At 39.9% G+C, this 23,379-nt stretch overlaps 1 protein-coding gene across 2 annotated transcripts in view; it reads right to left on the bottom strand.

Moving 5' to 3' along the window:
- The window catches only part of aff2 (AF4/FMR2 family, member 2), a 263,231-nt gene that overhangs the window by 200,699 nt on the left and 39,153 nt on the right, over positions 1-23,379 (bottom strand). For both annotated transcript variants that reach the window (XM_017474720.3, XM_017474719.3), the window contains exon 2: positions 2,964-3,084. In XM_017474720.3, the coding sequence (XP_017330209.1) occupies positions 2,964-3,084 (121 nt within the window). The remainder of the gene's footprint in view (positions 1-2,963; positions 3,085-23,379) is intronic.

Below are 23,379 nucleotides of genomic sequence, written 5' to 3'. Positions count from 1 at the left end.
TACTTTCTTTAATGACATTAAAAATGTCAGGTAACATTAGAATTGTTTGCTGAGATATACCAGAGTCCATCCAGGCTGCATTCCCGTTTCACCCCAAGTCTACCTAGGATTGGCTTCAGATCGACTGGAGCTGGAAAGTTCATGCTTGGAAGTCTATCATTCGCTACTGACACCCTAATGCAGAATACAAACATCTAATGCAAAGTCTAAATAAAAATGACGGTGCCTAAAACGTTTGAACAGTAGTGTAATGATCCTTGAAGAACACAATTTCGGTGGCCCTTGACGACCAAAAACACCTCAAAAGACAGCAAGTATCAGGAATCGTTCTTAACCTGTTCATTGTAAACTATTATACAATACCAAACACTACATTTTACAGCCTAAAACACACTCAGGAGCTTCTTGGAAAGGACTTAACATGTAATTATTTATGAGGAATTGTTCCTGGGTGTGAATTATCTCTGAATGGAGTAATTAACTCCTTTTTATAAACATTCGACTTTAATCAAGAGTGTTTTGAATTTAATGAAGGGTGTAGTTTTGAAGCTTTTTGTTCAGTCTGAGTGGACAAATCACACACAGCAGTAAAAGTGTGTGTGTGTGTGTGTGACAGAGAGAGAGAGAGAATGGATTTAATACAGAATACCATCCATCCATCTTCTATAGCGCTTACTCCTTTTCAGGGTCACGGGGAAACCTGGAGCCTATCCCAGGGAGCATGAGGCACAAGGCGGGGTACACCCTGGACGGGGTACCAATCCATCACAGGGCACAATCACTTACACATTCACACTCCCATTCATACACTACGGACACTTTGGACATGCCGATCAGCCTACCATGCATGTCTCTGGACTGGGGGAGGAAACTCCCGCAGCACGGGGAGAACACGCAAACTCCGCACACACAGGGCCACGGTGGGAATCAAACCCTGACCCTGACCCTGGAGGTGTGAGGCAAAGGTGCTAACCACTAACCCACCGTGCGCCCCTAATACAGAATACGTGGATTAATAAGTCCGGTTTAATAAGACCACTGGTACCTAAATAAATACCTCCTCACTAAGGATGGGTAATATGACTGCAACAACAACAACAACAACAACGACAAAAATCAGTACCAAATTTTAACATCAAATCAGCTATTTGTTTGAATCTTTTTAAAAAACTCCTGTTATTCAATGTCTGCGAAAATAAATGACATCTCCTAATCAGAGTTCGCGATTTAATTTAATTTAATTTTATTTAATCTCTCAGAAAACCATATTTAAGGAATATCGCACAAGCAAGAGTGCGGTTCTACAGAATATCAGCACTCACAGGTAATCACAGCTGTGCTGATATCCAGTATAACCGCACGATTGAGAGATTGCTTTTATACAGTTTAATAAAGAAGAACCTAATATCGAGTATGAATAAATGAATAAATGTAACTAACATTTCAGACACAGTATGACCCAAATCATTTGTTTATTTTGCTCCACGAATGGAAATCGATCCTGAAAAACCACGCTCACTGATATAGCCCGTCAGCTAGCCAGCTAGCTCACAACGATTTGTACATTCCTGTTAAAGGTGCTTCCAGTGAAACTGACGTCCCTTCTTGTTCTTCATCTGATGAGCGTTCATATTTTAAGTCAGAAGTTACAGTATAATCATGAAAAACGTATCGTTCGCCATGTCCGCTGATGACGTCGCTAACGCTACTGTAGTAACGGTTTCAGTGGGATTGTTGCTACAGAATGATAACTGGAATAATTGGAATTTTACTCCATACATAATACAAACAGTGAAACGTTCCTGTGCAGTTTCACTAAACATGAGCACTCTTGGCATGCTGCTCGACCAATCATAAAGTAGTTGACCAGAACTAACTGTTATATAATGTGACATCATTTATCACAATATTTATACTACATCGTCATACTGCCCATCTAGGGTGACCATACGTCCTCTTTTCTGGCCGGGATATCTAAATTTGAGAAAATGTCCAGGATTCGGCTTTAGTTTCATTATGATGTGCTTATGGTCTAATACTGCATCATTGTGTATGTGCGCATATTTGCATTGCTTAAACCCCTCTCTGTAATTCCGCCTTCTCGCACACTGATTGGTCGATTATAAAAGGCCTGTAGGAACTATTGGCCAAATTCCTGCCTCTCAATGATTAGCCTACTCTCAGCGAACGTGCGAAGGTGAAGTGCTGTTGTGTACGGCGTCAAACAATCGCTTGACAATAGCAGCAAATGACCGCTGTCCTGAGTCGAAACAATGCCCATGGCCATATGAGGTCATTTTATATATAATTTCATGTTATCGCATTGCTTCGTATTACACAGCCAATCAGTAAATGATGGCAGAATGTCCACTCGTATCATCTAATATTTTATTTCACTCCATGGACATTCAAAAGAATGTAGGAAAAAATACACACACACACACAAATAGGTGTCCTCTACTTTTGAAAACCAGAACACGGTAAGCCTACTCTACTTCCCTTGCAAAAACTAAGATTAGGGAATTCAGAAAAAAACACACTTAAATCAATGTTTAAAAGACTTGTTATCATGTGGATTGTAGAAAAAATGCCACCTGTTTTGGGGTTTTTCTCTCCAAAAGGCTAAAATTTTATTTGAATTTCCTGTATTATTAAATACATTTTATTAAGCTGATATTGGAATACAGTACACATTGTATACATCACTCTTGTCTCCTGTCCATAAATATCACTGGATTATTGGCTCTAGCAAACATTCCTAGTTTGACTCCATCATTGGTGTGAATACTGGGATGAAAGTAAAAAGCAAAGGAGCGCGAACCAGCAAATAAAGTGGCATGAACCATCATATTAACCCACGTCAGATTCTTTCATTTCTTTCTCATTTTTTTTAAGCTGCTGCAGAGCTGCGGTGTGAAATGAAAGTGCACAGTCGCTGATTGGACCCCTGTGTGAACTCTTACCTTGTACGGCTCACCGAACAGATTGAAGCCGGTGGAGAACAAATCTTCATCCTGCTGCACTTCCTGTGTGCGACGCTCCCATTCCTTCTTCTTCAGCGCTGAACGGTCCTGCTCATAATGGCTGTGGGGAGACAGAGAGAGGGAGAAAGAGACAGACAGAGAGAGAGAGAGAGAGAGAGAGAGAAAGACGGTAAGTATGATTTGAGTCGGCATGCAAGAAATCAATGGCAAATAGCCGTCGCTTTTACGAGATGCAAGAGAAGCCTTTATCTGAGCCCGAGCTGATGTGAAGCAGACGGCAGGAGCGCTGTAAAGTAAACGGATTGAAGCTTAGGAAAGGACAGCAGTCTGGCAGGAATCGACAGTGAGAGGGTATCAGGCCTCAGGGAGAGTTCCTCTCAATTTAAAGGTCCTCAGAAGGCAATCAACACACTTACTCTTACAGGAAGCTCATTTTAACTAGTGGCAGCTGCCCCGAGTGCACCTCAAGTCCGTACCGTGGAAGCAGAAAGTGATAAAAGATCCAACTCATCCAACGCTGTGGAAAAAAAACCCCAACCTATTTTCATTTCCTCCTTTCCTTTTCACACAGACCAAACTGCTTGATGACAGAGAGCGTGTACGTGGTGCACTAAATTAGACAGCAGCAACAGAAAACACAGGTGGAGGTGACTGTGCCTGGTCCAGTACCCCAGGGTAAACCCGCAGGGCATTACCATAGCATTAGCATAATGGCCTACATTCCTACAGCAGAGACAGCGCTGTGGCCCTAAATTAACACAGACGTCTCTCAGGACTTGGCAGCTTTAGCATTAGTGTCCGCCTGTACGTCAGGATCTGCGCTCAACCTAAGAAACCTGGACGCACAGATGTGAAGCGTTCAGCATGATGCATATTATAAAGCAACACAGCGTGGCGCGGCAACAAGGGCATTCAAGTCTTGGCTTGGTTCGAGTTACCATCTGTATGGAGTTTCACATGTTTGCCCCATGTCTGTGAGGGTTATCACGACCCCCCCCACCATCCCCTGCTTCCAAAAACATGCCGCTAGATAGAACTGGCTGCTCTAAATTGCTCCTAGGTGTAAAGGTGTAAATGAGTGTGTTAATGCGAGTGTGCACGGTGCTCATACAGAGAGTATTCCTGGTACGTGCCCAGCGTTCCCAGGATAAGCTCATGATACACCAGATCCACTGAAGATGACAATAAAGCAAATATGTAACAATTCACATGCCTCGGGTCAATATGTAAATGTTCAAAGAATAAAGTTAAGGTTCCAGTTAGAGTTTACACCTTTCCTTGCAAATGATATGATATCGAACCAAGCTCAGGCACATACTCACCCAAACTCACTCAAAGCTCAGGTTGTATAAACCGATTTACATATATTAACTAATAATATCAGCTAATAGAGAGTTTAAATGCAATACTCCTTTGTCAGTTATCAAATGTTTTCGTTTCTCCGAGAGTGATGGATCGGACCAAGAGAAGTAGACCTGGAATAAGTTTGTTCTCAATCCGCCCTAGCTATTCCCTGAGCCACTCCTCGGGGTCGCCTGGCTTTTACGCCGCGTCTAATCCATCATCAAATTATTCCAGAAAGGGTGTGGAATAGAGCTGGCTGAGAAAAACGAGAGCGAGCCCAGAGGTGACAGCCACTTCTTCTGAGGGTCGAGGAAAAATAAGCGACATAAAAGAAGGAATAAAAACAGTGGAGGGGGGGAGAGAGAGAGAGAGCGAGAGAGAGAGATACGGGAGGAGATTGACGCCAGGTCCCCGGCCGCCATGACAGCGAGATGTCAGTCATGTTTATGTCAGCTCACCTGACGGATAATTTTGACGTGCTGATAGATCACGTTTATAGCTGTCAGAGGCGTTATCTCGAGAAGAATGCAGTCCCTCGACACTACATTATCCAGTTAATGTAAAGCAGGACAAGAAAGAGTGGTGGCATCCTGCTAGTTAACCCTTAATGATCCCGTAAGGTTAAGGCTGAGATTTGTAAAAGCATTTCAGCACAAAACGCAGGATTAAATGGTAGAGCGAGCATCACACTTAGCACTCTCTCTCTTAATCTTAATATTTAGGAAACTTAATATTTAGGCCAGTCTGGATTGAAAGATTATTTTTATTTGTTTGTTAATTTATTATTAGTTCTATTTTATTTTATATTTTATTTTATTTTAATTGAAAAACAAAACAAAACTGACTGATCTTTCTACACGGTTATGTTTAAAACCCCTCTCCCTTACCCTCTATCTTTCATTTACGTTCCCATCAACATATAAATAGTTATTTAGAAATCTTCTAAAAAATGAATAATTCATATATTAAATAATAAAGTGCTAATTATTGATTTTAAGATATACATTACATGCATTTTTGTCTTTTTTTTTTTCTTCTACACGACCAAAAGACACGGCCTGGGTCAAAACAACAATCTTTTACTCAGTTGTGAACAGGACAGATAATGTAATTTAAAAAACAACAACAACAACAACAAGAACAACAACAACAACAACAACAACAACGAGTTAAAAGCAAGGGTTTCCTGATAACCCTAAGGCAGACTATGTGTTAAGCGTGATCAGTCTGCAGCTGAGCAAAGCCTCGAGGGATGGACGTTTAATGAGGATGAGGATTTTTCCTCCCTTATCCATATGCTTCAAAAACAGATTTCTAAAATAAACCGAGTCTTCAGCTTAAATCAGCATCGGAAGAGCTTACTTTATAATGGGGCATGACGCCAGGCTTGATGATGGTGCTGTGTAATATGTCCTCGTCTCGAACACCATGACCCCCCTCCCCCAACACCCACCTTACTCAAAAATCCTTCCCCACCCTTTTCTGAAGCCAGATGGAAAAAGCAAGAACGGAACAGTGATATCCACGGTAAACTGAATAAATTTAATCTTAGCTGAGCTCCGCTGCTTTTGGACGATAACCAAATAGACAATCTCTCTCTCTCTATCTCTCTCTTTCTTTCTTATACGCTACCTCACTTTTTTGTTCAACCCCCAACCTAAACACCCCACACCACCCACCCACTAAGAAGGCTTCCCACAGAAAAAATGTAATAAGTGCAAGCGAGTGCTTCCATTATTAGAACGCCACAACAGTGGGTCTGATTCCAGATTTAAGCAGCAATTATTAATTTGAAGCACTGGCTAATTAAAAGTACAGCTAATCGTTTAGCCTCTTGTTACAATTATTTCGCTGGATTGTAATTATATGGACCTGCTTATCGTCCCCATTAAGCCGGTGACAGTGGAGGTGGAGATCCGCTTGCAGTTCTTGATTTGGAAGCTCTGGGACGGGATTGATTGAGGGGAACGATAGGGGCCCTTCATCGGGAAGGTGCCAGTCTGCATGAGTGGGGTGAAGATGTCGCCTAAGGGGGGAAAAAAAAAATCTCAGCACTGCGGCTGCTAGCTCTCTCTTTCTTCTTTCCTTTTTTTTTTCAGTTCTTTGTGTGTGAAGCCACTACTCTCTCTGTCTTCCACTGGTGTCCTTAGAAGAAAAATGGAATTCAAACAGCCAAGGTGATCATTTAACAGAGGCAGAATGGCTTGTGTGAGACAAATATATATATATATATATATATATATATATATATATATATATATATATATATATATATATATATATATATATATATATCAGAACGCTACACACTGATATTAACGGAATCTGTATCCCTTGTTGTGTAAACCAATGCTCGCTGCTGTCTACTTGCTGTAAATGTAATTGCCCACATGGAAATAAGCAGCATTTCAAAATGCCAGCCTTCCTCCAAGGTACTTGGCAAATAGGTGGACCTGCATGTAATATAAATGGCCGTATTAGCCTGGGTTTTGTCTCTGGGAGAGAGGGGAAGTGACAGGAGAGTCTTGTCAGAGGGCAGAGCAGCTCTCGGTGAGATTAATGAGTGCCGCTGGCAGTAATTGCCAGGTGCCAGGTTACCACCCTGACCACTGACACCACTTCTCCCACCGGGATCCTCTCCATCTCCTCAAGGAAGCCTTTGTTTTAGCTCACAGCGGCTCGACTGCATCGCTGACACACAATGGAAGCTTGGGTATTTCATCGTCTTTCATCCCCCTACCTGTTCTCTGACGGAAACGCACTGATATATGATTGCAGTAAGGAATAAAACACAACGCAGTGCGCTGTCATAGGAAAATGACCCAGATCAGGATGGTGTGATAGGATTATTTTCCTACAACAGCAAATGTTTTATTCCTCTTATACCACAGCAATTTTATCATACATTACATTTTTTAAAATTTGTTAACGAACAACACGTCACACATTTTTAAACCTTTCTATCTTCACAGCCCTTTTGAGTAACAATGCAAGCGCTCTGTGATTAACTTCACGGGCCAATTAGAGACTCTGTCTGGAGTCTGTACTATATCTGAAATGTCATCCCATGAATATTGCAGGAGGGAGCTCAGGCGCGTTTCCAGATTTTGACCCAATTTAGTAAACAGACCTCCCCGTGCTGCGGGACATCATCTCACTGTCTGCACACGGCAAAATCTCTGTCTGACAATGCAGGGATTTTACACCAGAGACACACACGGATCTAATAGCCAAACTCTCTGGTCGGTCACGAGCCAAACGGATGAAGGAAATTTTTCTTATGACATCAGAAAATGACCTAAGTGAGGCGTAATCAGAAACGGATATTTCGGCAGCTGCACGCCAATTACGCTTTAATGGCCACTGTGTTCAAATTAATGTCTTTTGTTTGCCACATTTCACATTCGCGTTGAGAGGAATTCGCCTCAGTTATGGTTTAATTGCAGAGCTGCTGCCGAAGTCAACAGCCAGTGAAACGCAATTTCTGTTTATCTTGAATTTCATTTTTAAATATAGAAAGCTCTGTCGCATGACACCCCATATATACTGGTTTCCTTACAAGTTCATGTTTATGTAAGGCCAAGGCACAATTATACTTTTTTTTTTTTTAATCCATGGAACTTTAGTTAGTATAGTACTTTAGTTTGTTTGGTATATTTTAGTTTGTTTAGAACAGTTAACTACTATAATCTAATTGAGGTCTGATATTCATGTTTATAATAACATATAATGCTACAGTTTAATAATTACTCTGATTTAACTGAGTAAATATAAAATATTATTACTATTATTTTAACACCTGGTGCACACTTTGTAAGCAAGCTTATGGAATAATGAGACCAGTTATATGACTATAATTTATGCAGAGCTGTCAACATTGCTAAGAAGAATATCTTAGCAGGCAGAGATTTAAAAAAAAATAATAATAATAATAAAATACCACAAAACCCCTAGCATATGGTGGATGAGACTGCTGCATTCTAAAATCATAAATGACAAACAGCACAGGCTATATATGTTTAAAGAACATATATATATATATATATATATATATATATATATATATATATATATATATATATATATATATATATATTATAGATAGATAGATAGATAGATAGATAGATGGATAGATAGATATGATAATTACATCATATTACTTTGTATGTATGTTCAAGAGCACCAAATGTCACTTCCAAGTTTTGCATCATTATGAAATAAATACTAAATACAATATAGTCGCAAGCAGTGATCTGCGGGGTCCAAGCACTCTTCACAAAGACCGCCCCTACTGGCCAGTTCTTGCTAAGAGCAAATAAGAAACCATAGATGAAAATACTTAACAAGTTTTATGACTGTATCTCAGCCTGTTGATTGGCTGATGCCAGGCAAGTTTCTGAAGTATAGAAATCAATAGAAATCTACTTAAAGATTAGGACACAGTGACAAATATGCCACATTTGTTATATATCCTAACCCCACCTCCTATGGATGACTACACCCCAGCCTGAACAAACCACCTCAGAATGTAGTCTTGAACTGCTACTTAATATGTCATAACTGTATTGTTGTTGATCTTGGGCTCAGGTGTTTGTCCGAATGTCTTGTTGTGAACGTAGGAATGAAAATAATGGCTTTGTAGTACCAAGTACTTCTATACACAACTTATACTCTAAAATCCAATATGCAAATGATGTGCCAGTTGCAAGTGTATTTATCGCTTATGACTTGTAATCGCTACTCACCTACACATGTTAAACACCCGGTACTTACTGAATTGTAAAATACAGTGTTGCACAAACCTCCGTTCAATCAAATCCCATTCACACTAGGCCTCTTCAACAACGCAAATCATCTGTCAGAAAGCCTTTAACCTCTACCCTCTAATTATGCCAAGGCAGTTCTTGGTTGTGGTGGAGGACAGCGTGAGAGAGAGAAGGAGAGAGAAAGTGAGAAGGGTGGGTGATTATGTGGAACGAAGATGAAGTTGGCAGTTCGGTGACTACCTCCACATGTGACATCTTTATTCCAATGTGTCTGATAAGCTTTTTCCACCACTTCACAGCCTGCCGAACGTCTATACAAATATTCCACAAAAATCATTCATCTAAACAGTAAATGTTTTTGAAGCAGGTGAAAACCTGGCCAGCAGGAGCCATCTCTGCTCTTCATGACTGTTTTGAGCACACACTGGCACATGTTCTGGGAGGCCGCAACCGACAGCGATTCCACCAATACGTGGCATCAATGACCAGCTACATCACCAAGTGCATTGATGACATCACTGTCTCCAAGACTATCATCACACGCTCCAACCAGAAGCTGTGGATGACTGCAGAGGTGTGTGCACTGCTGAGGACCCGAGACTCCACGTTCAAGGTAGGTGACATGGCAGCCCTAAGAATAGCAGGAGCCAAACTGAACTGGAGAGGCAAAGCGGGCACATGTCCAGAAAATCCACAGTCATTTCACGGATAGTGTGATGGATAGCGGTGACATGCGATGCATGTGGCAGGGCATTCTGGCCATCAGCAACTACAGGACATCACCCGCCTGTGATACTGATGCCTCCCTTCCAGATGCATTGAACAACTTCTATGCTCGGTTTGAGGTTGCAAAATGATGTGACGGCGAGGAAGACCACCCCTCCTACCAATGACCTGGTGCTGTGTCTAACCACGGTTGATGTGAGGAAAATGATACTCAGAGTCAAACCACGGAAAGTTGCTGGACCAGACAACGTTCTTGGCAGAGTGCTCAGAGGATGTGCAGACCAGCTGGCGGATGTTCTCACTGACATCTTAAACATCTCCCTGAGCAGCATCGTCGTTCCAACGTGCATCAAGGGCAGCACCACTGTCCCTGTGCCGAAGAAGTCTTCAGTGTCCTGCCTCAATGACTACCGTCCCACTGCACTCACACGCATGATCATGAAGTGCTTCTAGAGACTTGTCATGAGACACATCAAGACCCTGCCAAGGCCCCTCAGGGCTGTCTGCTCAGTCCACTGCTCTTCACTCTGCTGACTCATGACTGTGCAGCAACGCACAGCTCGAATCACATCAAGCTTGCCGATGACACGACTGTGGTGGGACTCATCAACAATAACGACGAGTCAGCATACAGAGAGTATGTGCAGTATGTGCTAACGGATGGTGCAGAGCCAACAATCTTTCTCTGAATGTGGAAAAAACAAAAGAGATGGTTGTTGACTTCAGGAGAGCACGGAGCGACCACTCTCCGCCAAATATCGACGGCTCCTCCGTGGAGATCGTCAAGAGCACCAAATTCCTTGGTATTCACCTGACGGAGAACCTCACCTGGTCCCTTAACACCAGCTCCATAGCCAAGAAGGCCCAGCAGCATCTCTACATTCTGAGAAGGCTGAAGAAAGCCCATCTCCCACCCCTCATCCTCACCACATTCTACAGAGGAACTATTGAGAGCATCCTGAGCAGCTGCATCACTGTGTTGTTCGGATATTACACTTCAACGGATCACAAGACCCTGCAGCGGATAGTGAGGACAGCTGAGAAGATCACTGGGGTCTCTCCTCCCTCTATCATAGACATTTACACACACGCTGCATCCGCAAAGCCACCAGCATTGTGCATGACCCCACACACCCCTCACACACACTCTTCACCCTCCTGCCATCTGGACAAAGGTACCGAAGCATTCGGGCCCGTATGCCCAGAATGTCTAACAGCTTCCTCCCCCAAGCCAACAGACTCCTCAATACACAGAGACTGGACTCTCTCTCTCTCACACACACACTAATACTGAACTGAACACTATCCCACGCCCCTTGCAATTTTCTGTACTGACTACCTGTACTTTTGCTGCTACTGTACTTATAAAAAATATTGTTTAATTTCTTGTCACTATTATACACTTTACCTGGCTACTACCGCTATAACTGCTATGTCCACATATGGTATAAGCTAATCTGCTGAATACTGTCATAGTATGTTATGTTTATATTCACAGCATTTTCTATTATATAGTTATTCTTTTGCACTACCTGTTATGTCGGACACTTCCACACTAGAACTGTGTACTAGTCGGCGCTACAGTCAGTACGTTTACATGGACAACAATAATACAATATTAACCCGATTAAGACGATACTCTGATTAAGAAACTAGCATGTAAACAGCAGTTTTTATTACGTTAATCCGATTAAAGTCATTCTCGAAGTAAACACAAATCAAATTAAGACATGTGGAGTACTCCTGGTTTAGTCACATTATCGACGTGTATTACAGACATGTACACACCTTAATCACACTATTAATGTCATGTGTGAATTTTCACCGCACAGGACACGTACACACACGGCAGCACTCAACCGTTTTACGGCGAACAAGAGAGCACGGCTGCGTCCCAAACCGTGTTCTTGCCTACTATATAGTAGGCAAAATACATGTATTTCAGCTACTATATAGTAGGTAAGTACACGGTTTGGGACGCAGCCCATGTCTTCAAGCAGTCGTCTATTAGCATGTACAGCATGACAAACAATTAACTGCACTTGAAGCGTTCGTAAAAATGAAAAATCAAACACCCAAAACTGTATACGGACCCATAACGAAGACGAACTGTATGTCGATATGTGAAATTCTGGAGGGACGTCAGACGGCGTGACGTGGGGACGTAACGACATGTGCCATTAATCTATGTTTTATAACATGTAAAACAGGAACATGAAAGGAATATTCTAAAAGCGACTCATGTAAACACCTTAATCACAGTATTGTATTATTCAGAATAAGGTCAATAATTAGATTACTGCTGTCCGTGTAAACATAGTCAGAGTCACTTACTGTGCCTATTGTCCTGTTTTACTACTACTGTATTGCCTTGTGTTGTTTGCACATGTTTGTATGTGCACTTTAAGTAGAATGTGTAGGTCTTATTTAGTTCTGGTTTATGTGTTGTTTTATGTAGCACCATGGTCCTGGAGAAACGTTGTTTTGTTTCACTGTGTACTGTACCAGCTGTATGTGGTGGAAATAACAATAAAAGGTACTTGACTTGACCTGACTAAAGACTTCAAAAATCAATGCCGCACAGAAAGTAATACGGAATTACAGGATTTAATTGAATACTGTTTAATTCTGAGTTCTGATCAATACACTGGCCTTAATGAAACCATGGAAAAAGCATAATTAATACGACTTTCATGTTCAATTCCTCTGAACTATTTTCACACCACATTTCCCATCAGTAGGATTTCTTTGGCATTGACTGTGATGTTCCTGTTGCTTTTTCCAGTGACGTCCAATCCTCGAACAAAAGCTCCTCGTCCTTATTCTCAGCCCGAAAGGCTTTTAACTGGCCAACGTTTTCAAAGTAGCGCAGCGGTAACATGACCCCGGTTAATTATACCCGGCTTTTCTTGAATCGCACGCTGTTCAAGTTCGAATAGTGATAAAAATGTCCCTGATAGACTGCAAAACGCATGACAGGACAGCTTTCGTTGTTTTTTTTTTTTTAGAAGAATATCCTGTAGAACAACAAAATATGATAAAAATGAATCTTTAGTCACTATGTTAGCAGCGTATAAATGTCGGCTGTCAAATGCCGGCTAAAAGGAGCCAGTTCATCCATTCACATGTATTAATACCACATAATAAAGATTTATACCTCAGCACTGTTGACGTCTTGAATCTGATAAGTCACAAGGTGTTGATTAGTTTTCTATAGCACGTTTGTATACGTAGAGTATACCCCCGTGTTTCGGGGGTTTCCTCTGGGTACTCTTGTTTCCCCCCCAGTCCAAAAAAATGAATTGCAGGCTGATTGGCATTTCCAAATTATCTGTAGTGTGTGAATGGGTGTGAGAATGTGTACGATTACGTGCCTGTCTTGTGCCCCAGGTTCCTAGGGATAATCTCCAGGCTCCTGGAACAGAAAATGGATGGATGGATGGATGGAAGAAAGAGACTCCAGTGTCAACAATTTATGAAAGTAAGCGGAGAAACAGCATCTCCGCTTTGCGCCGGGCCACCCCACCCTCACTCCACACCGACATTGATTATTTTCCTATAACAGCACACCCACAAGCGTTTTACATGGCTGATGGATACGTGTCTAGTATGTGTCCGTGAACACAAGCCGATTAACTTCCTATTTGTGATTCATAACATTTTTTTTCTCTCCCTGGCTCACTCAGTCACACATTTCCACTCAGCACCAAACATCTTAATCTTCTAAATAACAATCTTTTGCCAATGGCTCTAGAGTATACAATAACACTACTGACAGCCTGACAAAACAGATGGACTGACAACTGTGTATATATGAATGTGTATTATATACCACTGTGAGAAATCTAGTACGACTTATTCCTGGCACCGTATGCCTTCGCTAACTGCGCAGTTGTCTGTCGGGCAGGACGTGGCGTTCACCCGCATTAACCTGACATGAACGCTGCAGTTCCATATGTAAATAAACTGACAGAGCAGCTGAAAAAGTGCCGTTTTAGTCAGCTCTAGACAACCACGATGACCTCATGAGCCGCACTGAACATGTCTGCCCGGACCTACGCTACATCTAACACATGCTAAAACATCAAACACTGAGGCCCTGATTTACAAAGCTTTGCATGTGTAAAAACACATGCAAACTTGATAACATCTGCAAACAACACGCAAGCTGATTTACTAACAGGGTCTACGGTGGATTGGGTCTTTCATATGACCAAAATTATGAAGCAGGTCTTGTCGGTTTTGTGGGTTTGCCTTAATGATTATGACTAATAACTTAAGTATGTCGAGGTTCCTAAACAATACATAATGTAGAATATCAAAACTATGTAAAAGCAGGCAATATTTGCATCCTATATAAGAAGTCTTTACAACAGCATCTAAAGTAAAATTAAAATATGTTTGAACCCTTTCAGGCTTTGCGTCCATTGTAATGTACGTCACATGATTCACAGATTTTCTGGTTACATTATATAAAAGAATACAAATAGAAGTAGAAAAGTTATAGTCATGTTGCGACTATTAAAAAACAAACAAACAACAAAAAAAACAACTAAGTCCACTGCAGCAGATTAAAAAAACAAAAAAAGAAAATGGTGGATGTGAAAAAAAAAAAAAAAGTTTAAGGGGATATGAAAAAAATCTTTCAAAAAGTGGAATGAAAAAAATAAATACCAATATATTTTTTTAAAAAATGGATATGGAAAAAAGATAACTAAAGATATGAAAAAAACGCATATGAAAAAGTCAACATGAAAAAATATATACATATATAACCACAATATGAAAAGAAATGTTTAATACCATAAATAAATAAATAAATAAATAAATAAATAAATAAATAAATAAGGTTCAAGTCTAGGGGGAAAAATACATTTTGTACTGGGGGAAATAGGAATGAATGAATTAAAGAAAAAAAATACAGTGAAATAAAATAAAATAAAACCATCTGATTATACTGATGACCCTGCTGCTACATCTTCATCTAGTTTTACAGAAACATATTGTGTGATTGTGTAATCTACCTGCTAGGTGAAAAGAAAATTGTAAACCCCTAAAAATTGTAAAACCCTATTTACAACACAACACACCTGCTGTCCACAATGACACCTTAAGTAAGTGGATTCTATCGCTTGTCCTTAGAGAAGAATGTAGTGGAAAGCAGTGTGTAAAACAGTGGTCAGGGTTATCTGAGTTGAATACAACACTCTTCTTTGATCTCCAATTCTGCGGTCTAGCCTACAGAAATAAAAGCATGGATCTTTCGCTTCAACTTTCTGTCATATAGCCAAAAATAAAATGAACAAATGTAAGTGCACATAATAAGATGAACTTCAGGGATCATCATCAAGCATGTGTAATTAAATTTCTGTCTTGGCTTGGCATGAAGAAGAATATTTAATCATCGTATAGACTTTGAAGTGAAACTTCACTTTACAATATTGATCCAATTATTTAATGAACACAAGTTAGACCGTAATGTCGATAGACATAACAATTACACAGTATGTAGAGGGTGACCAGCATGGAGAAATCTCACATGGAGCAATCTAAGCGGTATGTAAGATAACACTGGGTAGACAATCACAATTTTTTTCAAAAACTTATAATGTACCACATTTTACATAACAAATTAAATTAATTAAAATGTACAGTGATAATTTTGATAGATATTACAATATGTTATACTGTTTAATTCTTGAATCTGATCTATCAGAAGGTGCTTTCTTTAATAGCGGTACTAACAGTAGTAATAATAGAAGCAGTAGTAGTAGGTGTACAAGAACTAGCAGCAGCAGCAGCAGTAGTAGTAGTATTAGTAGTAGTAGAAGTTGTAGTAGTAGTAGAAGTAGTAGTAAAAGTTGTAGGAGTAGTAGTAGTAGTAATAGTACTAAAAGTTGTAGTAGTAGTAGAAGTAGTAGTAGTAGTAGAAGTAGAAGTAGTAGTAGTAAAAGTTGTAGTAGTAGCAGAAGTTGTAGTAGTAAAAGTTGTAGTAGCAGTAGTAGTAGTAGAAGTTATAGCAGCAGCAGTAGTAGTAGTAGTAGTAGTAGTAGCAGAAGTTGTAGTAGTAAAAGTTGTAGTAGCAGTAGTAGTAGTAGTAGTAGAAGTAGTAGTAGTAGTAGTATTAGTAGTAGTAGTAGTAGTAGTAGTAGTAGTAGTAGTAGTAGAAGTAGGAGAACTTGTAGTAGTAAAAGTTGTAGTAGCAGTAGTAGTAGTAGAAGTTATGGTAGCAGTAGTAGTAGTAGTAGTAGTAGTAGTAGAAGTTGTAGTAGAAGTAGAAGTCGTAGAAGTAGTAGTAGTAGTAGTTCTAGTAGTAGTAGAAGTTGTAGTAGTAGTAGTAGTAGTAGTAGTAGTAGTAGAAGAAGTTGTAGTAGAAGTAGACGTTGTAGTAGTAGTAGTAGTAGTAGTTGTAGTAGAAGTAGAAGTCATAGAAGTAGTAGTAGTAGTAGTTCTAGTAGTAGTAGAAGTTGTAGTAGTAGTAGTAGTAGTAGTAGTAGAAGAAGAAGTTGTAGTAGCAGTAGAAGTATTCTGACTGCAAGGTTTATATAAATGAGCTTGTTCTAATACTTTATCATTTCTATAGTATAACTTACACAGGAACTTATATGGTTGAAGCTCCGCATAAACATTTTTTTTTTTAAATTGTTGATGTGAAATGCTTTCTCTGAAGAAACGTTTAATTAACACTTTTTGGAAGGAGTCTCCAGCATCAGCACTTTGTAACAATCAGAGGGAAAGCTGTCATTTTACTCTCTTTTTTTCAACACAATAAGTATTCAGCAGTTTCTCTGTAACATGCCAAGCTAAGGCTTTTCTCTTTTATTATTATCAAGAGAGGCTGGTGAGGAAGTGTTCGTAGCAGCTATAACAAAACATTTGTCAGCGTTCATACACAATATTAACTACAAATGGATAAAAAAAAAAAAGTACAATGTGTCGTAAACAAAGAATTGTTAGCACTGCCAAACTGCTGTAGTATAAGCAGAATAAAACACACGCTGTTATAGGAAAACACTATCTATTCAGCTTCAGGATCAGTAGCAGTACCTCACCTTCACGCCACCTCACCACTGATTATTTTCCTGCAACAGCATGCGCCGTCTTATTTTAATCCTTAATTACAGCATATGCAATATATTGAATATATAATAATAATAATAATAATAATAATAATAATAATAACAATGACAATAATTAATGCAATATTTAATAACAGCTTTAGTCATTTCTCTAATACTAATCATACACCAGTGTAGTTCATAAGCACTTCATGGTTTAATTCATTTATTCATTACACAGTAAATTAGACTCTGGTGTTCAGAAGAGCTCTGCCCACCAACAATAGATCAATTTAACAATATAGCAATAATGAGGAAATAATATAGGCAGGGTTTAATCGGCTAAAATATGCCTTTTTAAAGGAAGGCAGCTTCACGCAAAACTACTTCGTAAAGGATTACACTGATGTACATCAGCAACCGGGTTAATTACTGTACACATAAGCTTTTGTTTATGATATTTAGATATACAAATGAAATTACTTTCAACGTACACTGAAAGCATTCGTGACAATTAAATGAAGGGTTATTATTATTATTATTATTATTATTGTTATTATTATTATATAAACAGTTGATTCAGTAGATCCTGTTGCAAGCACAAACACTTCAACAACGGTCTGACTTTCAGACCATTAACTGCAAACTGATCTTCAGAAACAGCTTGTCCTTTTCAAGGATCTGTGCCATGAAATGACTGTTCTTTATTGCACAAAAAGCTGGCTTTGTTTCTCAGATTAGTGTTATCCTTACAGCGCTTTTTGTTTTCAGTTCAAATAAAATGCATCCGTATTCAGAGTGCATAAGCCTTTATCATGTTAAAAAAAAAGCTGTTCCCAGACTTTTTGTCATATTTGTAATTCGCACTGTATAGTGCGCCTTTCTTTTCTTCTCTTACGTTTGTAGCGGTGGAAGTAAACAGGTATAAAGTCACGACACCATTACTGAAAAAAAAAAGATCCTGTAAAATGAGACAAAGCTCTTGTCTGACCCTCAGCAAGGTGATACTGCAACTGGTCCATCAATCAGAGACTGCCAGGGCTGAAATAATGGACAAACAGACACACACACACACACACACACACACACACACACAAAGGAAAGAAAGAAGAAACCTCACACAGGGCACGATTTTTCACCCTTTCACTCTCATTACTTCTGGGTTGTATACTGATATACTGAAATTAAATCAAATACACCATTAGGGACAGGTGAGATCTTATGGTTTGCGATATACCGGTAGAAATTCTCCCCATAGTAAGAATTAGTCTTCCTGTGATAAAAACGATAACGTCTAATTGATGATGTATTTCTGTGAGTGACGGTCTCCGACCCATTCACAGCTCACGTGCAGAGCGAAAAGAAGTACGGCGGAAGGCAGACGGGAAACCGAGGAGGAGTTTATCGCTAAACGAGGCGCTACTGTACCTCTGTAATCTGGAACTGGTTTTACTCTTAGATCAGTGTTTGTGTTTCTGAGGCTCTCAAGACTGCGTGCAGCTATCACTTGTAGCTAAAAACAGTGGTGCACGGTACTATATTTATATCGTCACTGATATCGTTATCGCAATAAATACCATAAAATATCGTGATACAGTTTTAAGTCCATATCGCCCATCCCTATATGCAATCCATCCATTTTCCATGCCACTTATCCTACACAGGGTCGTGGGGAAAGCATGGAGCCTCTCCCAGGGAACTCGGGGCACAAGCCAGGGGACAACAAACACACATTCACATACTACGGACAATTTGGAAATGCAAATCAGCCTACAGCGCATTGTCTTTGGACTGGGAGAGGAAGTACCGGAGTACCAGGAAGAAACCCCCAAAGCATGGGGAGAACATATAAGCTCTGCGCACACAGAGCGGAGGCAGGACTCAAACCCTCCAAGAACAATTGCTTAAACTATTTATCAATAATACCACAATGCTGTTAAATTCAAAAATATCTTTAACATCTTCAAGGGTTATTAAGGAATATGTTTTGTTGTAATTTGTCATAGTTTCTATAATAACAACTCAATCACAGCGACTCGGATTAAAGTTACGGAGATGTTCTACTCGACAGACCTCCCTACTCAATCTAAAGATAATAATAAACATGTTCTTCGAAGTAAACGATATAATCATTCATATGGTGGCGCGTTCTGCAAAGACAAATGCGTTTAACGTTTATGGAAGGAGTCTCCAGCGTCAGTGCTTTGAAATGCCACGGACAGACGGTGAGGATGCTGAATTTTCTGATTTATTGGTAGCTTGACAAGCTGTGTTTTTTTGTCTTATGAACGTCAGGAGAATACGAAAAGGCTGGTGAGGGAAGCTGTCATGATGTCCGTGATAACAGGAAGTAATTTGGAGTACTCTGATTAAAAAAAAAAAAAAGCAAGTATGACACATTCTCCAGTTTGTGTTGGGCTGCATCCCATCACTTTGCTGATTATTTTCCTATAACAGCATGCCCCCAAGTGTATTATTTCTCCTACACATAATCACACAATAAAGTTCTAACACTGGCAAGATTTTATTATTCTCCACCCAACATGCTTCGTAATGTTCGAAATGCCTTATCAAGAACATGCCCTCAAACACACACACACACACAATCACACAATCATACAAACATCGAACCAATCGAAACAATTTTCTCCAAGCCAGCTGCGAGGGAGAACATTTACATTAAAACGAAGAGCCGAGTAATCAGTGTCTTTGAGAAAAAGATAGCACTAGGGCTTCTGAGGGCACCAAGCCAGTCGCTTTTTTTTTTCCCTCCCGCCACAACCTTCTTTTTTTTCCCCTCCATCCTTTTAAAGAGACGTCCCCTGAGACGGGCCAAGCACCACAGGAGGATATTGCCTCTCCATCAGCGGGGGCCATTGCCTCTCTCTTATTAGTCTCCAGCCTTCTATTCGCCTCACATAAATATGCTGAGAAGCACCAGCCATTTTTCACTTTCAGTGTCAGCATGGAGTCCACCATGAGCAAAATCACACAGATTACAAGGCTGGCACGTCATGGCGGGGCTCGGAAACGACGCGATTCTGCCGGATGCATAACTAAACGAGGCATGCTTTATTTATCAAATTAGCACTAATGGACCTCGAGGGCTCTGATTACGAAGGGCAGTTCAGCCTGTGTTTACTTTTGCATTGGGGGGAAAAAAGTGAGATCCTCACATTCCAATAATTACAGGACACTCTCATCACTAATAGAGTACTATTGTGGAGTGGCAGTCGTATTAAGCTGTAATACCATTCAAGTATGCAATTTAGCCAATTTTGGAGAAAAAAAAAAATCAACAAGCACAAAACGATGCTTTATGAAATCAAATGCCAACCCAAATACACAGATTCAAACCCACCGTCTTAAATAGTCCTAGAGTCAATCTTACGGACAAAGACTCCGAGCAGGGCATGTAGGGAGTGCTCCACTAATGCTCTCTGCTGAGTTTATTTCAATAATATGGACGGGAGGAGGAAGGGAGGAAGTAGGCTGCCTTGTGATGACAGGCAGACCTCAACTAGCTGCTCTAATACCCATCTTCCCACACACACACACACACACACACACACACACACACACATTTCCCCATGCAGCATGAACATGAGGACATCAATCACTGTCTCACCACACAGCCGCTTCCATGTGTCCAAGGCCAACACAAGGACTCGGCTTACACGTGGCTCACCGCTAACTTTGTTTAGGAAATTTACTGCTCTCCGAAACCCACAAATGTGCATTTAACATATATACACATGATACGCTTATAATATCAGGTGACTAAATTAAATACGCAGTCAGCTCCAGAACTACTGGCACCCTTCAGAAAAATATAGAAAATGTAATAAATGATACACATTACACACAATATTCCACTACAGAAACTGTATACTTATCCTCTAAAAATGATCATAAGCACTTTGAAGTAACGGTCTTTGCATTCCAAACTGTCCTGGAATTATTGGCACCCCTAAAAAGCTGATTTTTAATAAACACAAACAAAACCAAAGAAATTTTTTTTAGACACGATACAGACAGACAGACTGTTGTTGGCTGGATACGTCACGTAATTGATACCTTCAAGCATAATTAGGGCTGTAATAAGAAATTCCCCAAAGTGTATAGCTGCTAAAAATAGTTATTATCTCCAAAAGAGGGCTTATAAGAGTTCTGATCGTTTTGAAACCCAAAGATTTTTGCACTAGTTTAAATATTCAGACGTTGAATGCTAAAATATACCTATACAGTGTTGTCATATGTTCAAGGTCAAACCAAGGTCAAAACTCATCACATGTCTTATTGATTTGTGTTCATGTTTATAAATACAGCTGGGGTTGACTAGTGAGCGTTTATCCAGAACAGGGTCTGATCCAGCAATGAGATGATAATGATAATGATAATGATAATGAGTCTTTATTGATCACATATACATTACAGCACAGTGAAATTCTTATCTTCGCATACCCCAGCATGCAAGGGGTCAGAGCGCAGGGTCAGCCATGACACAGTGCCCCTGGAGCAAAGAGGGTTAAGGGCTTTGCTCAAGAGCCCAAGAGTGGCAGTAGATATACATCTAGCATTTACTAAACAAGTTTTACAGTGCATGAGTGGATCTAAAAAGACATGTCTATGAGTCATCTAAGTGCAAAGTAATCTCAATGTGATGTCTAATGTCTTGGATACACACATTCGACGGAGTTAATCCGCACAGTCATCGCCTTGCTCTAGAGTTTTCTTTGAAGTCAATTACAAATTTTGTGCACAAATGACAAAAAAAAGAAAAAAAAAGAAACGAACAGCTAATGGCTCCGCTTGCGTGGGAGGACCATGAAACCTTTACACAGTCAGAAGAAGTGCAGAGTGGATTGTTGAATGGAAAAGTGGAAATAATATATATATATATATATATATATATATATATATATATATATATATATATATATATATATATTTTAAGTGGCATAATGCAATTACACACTATCTGTATCTGTATTTGCATAGCGCTCCAAATATCCATATCTGTATTTGGATTTAAATCTGAAGTACCCCCCCCCCACCCCCCCCCCCCCCAATTATAGAAATGCCAGCATTGTTATTGTGGGGTGTGATTTCTTCAAAACTTGAGTCCATAACTGGTCTTAACTAGAGAGGTGTTTGCTAGACAGCTTTCAAATCCTGCTCGTACAGTTGTTGTTGTTGTTTTGTATGTAGACTAATATCTACAATATTATCTAACACATTTAGATCATCTTAAATGTTTCTAACACATCCTGATGCCCAACTTCTTTGTTGAGTTCTCATCACCTGAAAACGGCTTTGAACTCCAACTGATATGAACAGTTTTGCTACGATAGTTTTAGGAATGCAATTGCCATGAACAGTTCTGCACTCAAGTCTCCTAGTTATGAATTTCCTGGTTACACACCCGTACTTTTTGACCATGTAGTATAGAAGTGAATTATTTAAAATTGCACTATCTGGCGGCACTCAAATGAGGATGGGTTCCCTTTTGAGTCTGGTTCCTCTCAAGGTGTCTTCCTCATATCCTCTCAGGGAGTTTTTCCTTGCCACCGTCTCCTCTGGCTTGCTAATTAGGAATAAACTTATACATTTAAAATTTGTATCCTGAATATATATAGTTCTGTAAAGCTGTTTTGTGACAATGCCGACTGTAAAAAGCACTATACAAATAAAATTGAATCTAGTTGTATTTTCCAAAATCTAAACAAACTATTAACCTCATTTAAACTTTGACCAGCACGTAGTTGCTAAGAACGCTGGAAATATCTTTGCTTGTATCTCTCTCATTTGTAAGTCGCTTTGGATAAAAGCGTCTGCTAAGTGAATAAATGTAAATGTAAATACATCGTGTGCCATCTCCACATTATTGATAAAGGTACATTAGGTAAGATGAGTTTTTTGTTTGTTTTTTTTCAAGATTACATCGCAAATAGTTAGGTGGGGTGAACATTTGAATGATTTTCACCAATGTTCATGAAGCTCCGCCTCCAGGATCTACGGTGGTCCATAGAATAGCGTGTCTATAAAATGATTGAGAGGAGACACATCCAAACGGTTGCACTGCGGCTTAGCGGTTAACATTTTTGCCTCGCATTTCCGGGTTTGGGGTTTCGATTCCAGTCTTCGCCCTGTGTACGTAAAGCTTGCGCGTTCTCCCCGTGCTTTACAGGTTTCCTCCAGGTACTCCGGTTTCCTCCCCAGTCCAAAGACATGCATTGTAGGCTGATTGGCATTTCCAAATTATTCCTTAGTGTGTGATTGTGGCCTGAGATGGGCTGGCGCTCTGTCCAGGGTGTCCCTTGCCTCATGCAAGTTCCCTAGGATAGGCTCCAGGCTCCTTCCTGACCCTGTGTTTGATAAGTGGTACAGAAAACAAGCCCTTTCTTTGTACTGAAATCTTCAAATCTGAGATCTTGTTCAGGCCCGCATGAAAGTATCCTCCAAAACTGGAAATCCTCCTGTTAGTGTGACGTTTTTGTT

Source organism: Ictalurus punctatus, chromosome 8 (assembly GCF_001660625.3).
Source record: "Ictalurus punctatus breed USDA103 chromosome 8, Coco_2.0, whole genome shotgun sequence".
Classification (NCBI taxonomy): domain Eukaryota; kingdom Metazoa; phylum Chordata; class Actinopteri; order Siluriformes; family Ictaluridae; genus Ictalurus; species Ictalurus punctatus.
Note: the sequence above shows the minus strand (reverse complement) of the source record. Positions and strands in the feature narration are given on the sequence as shown.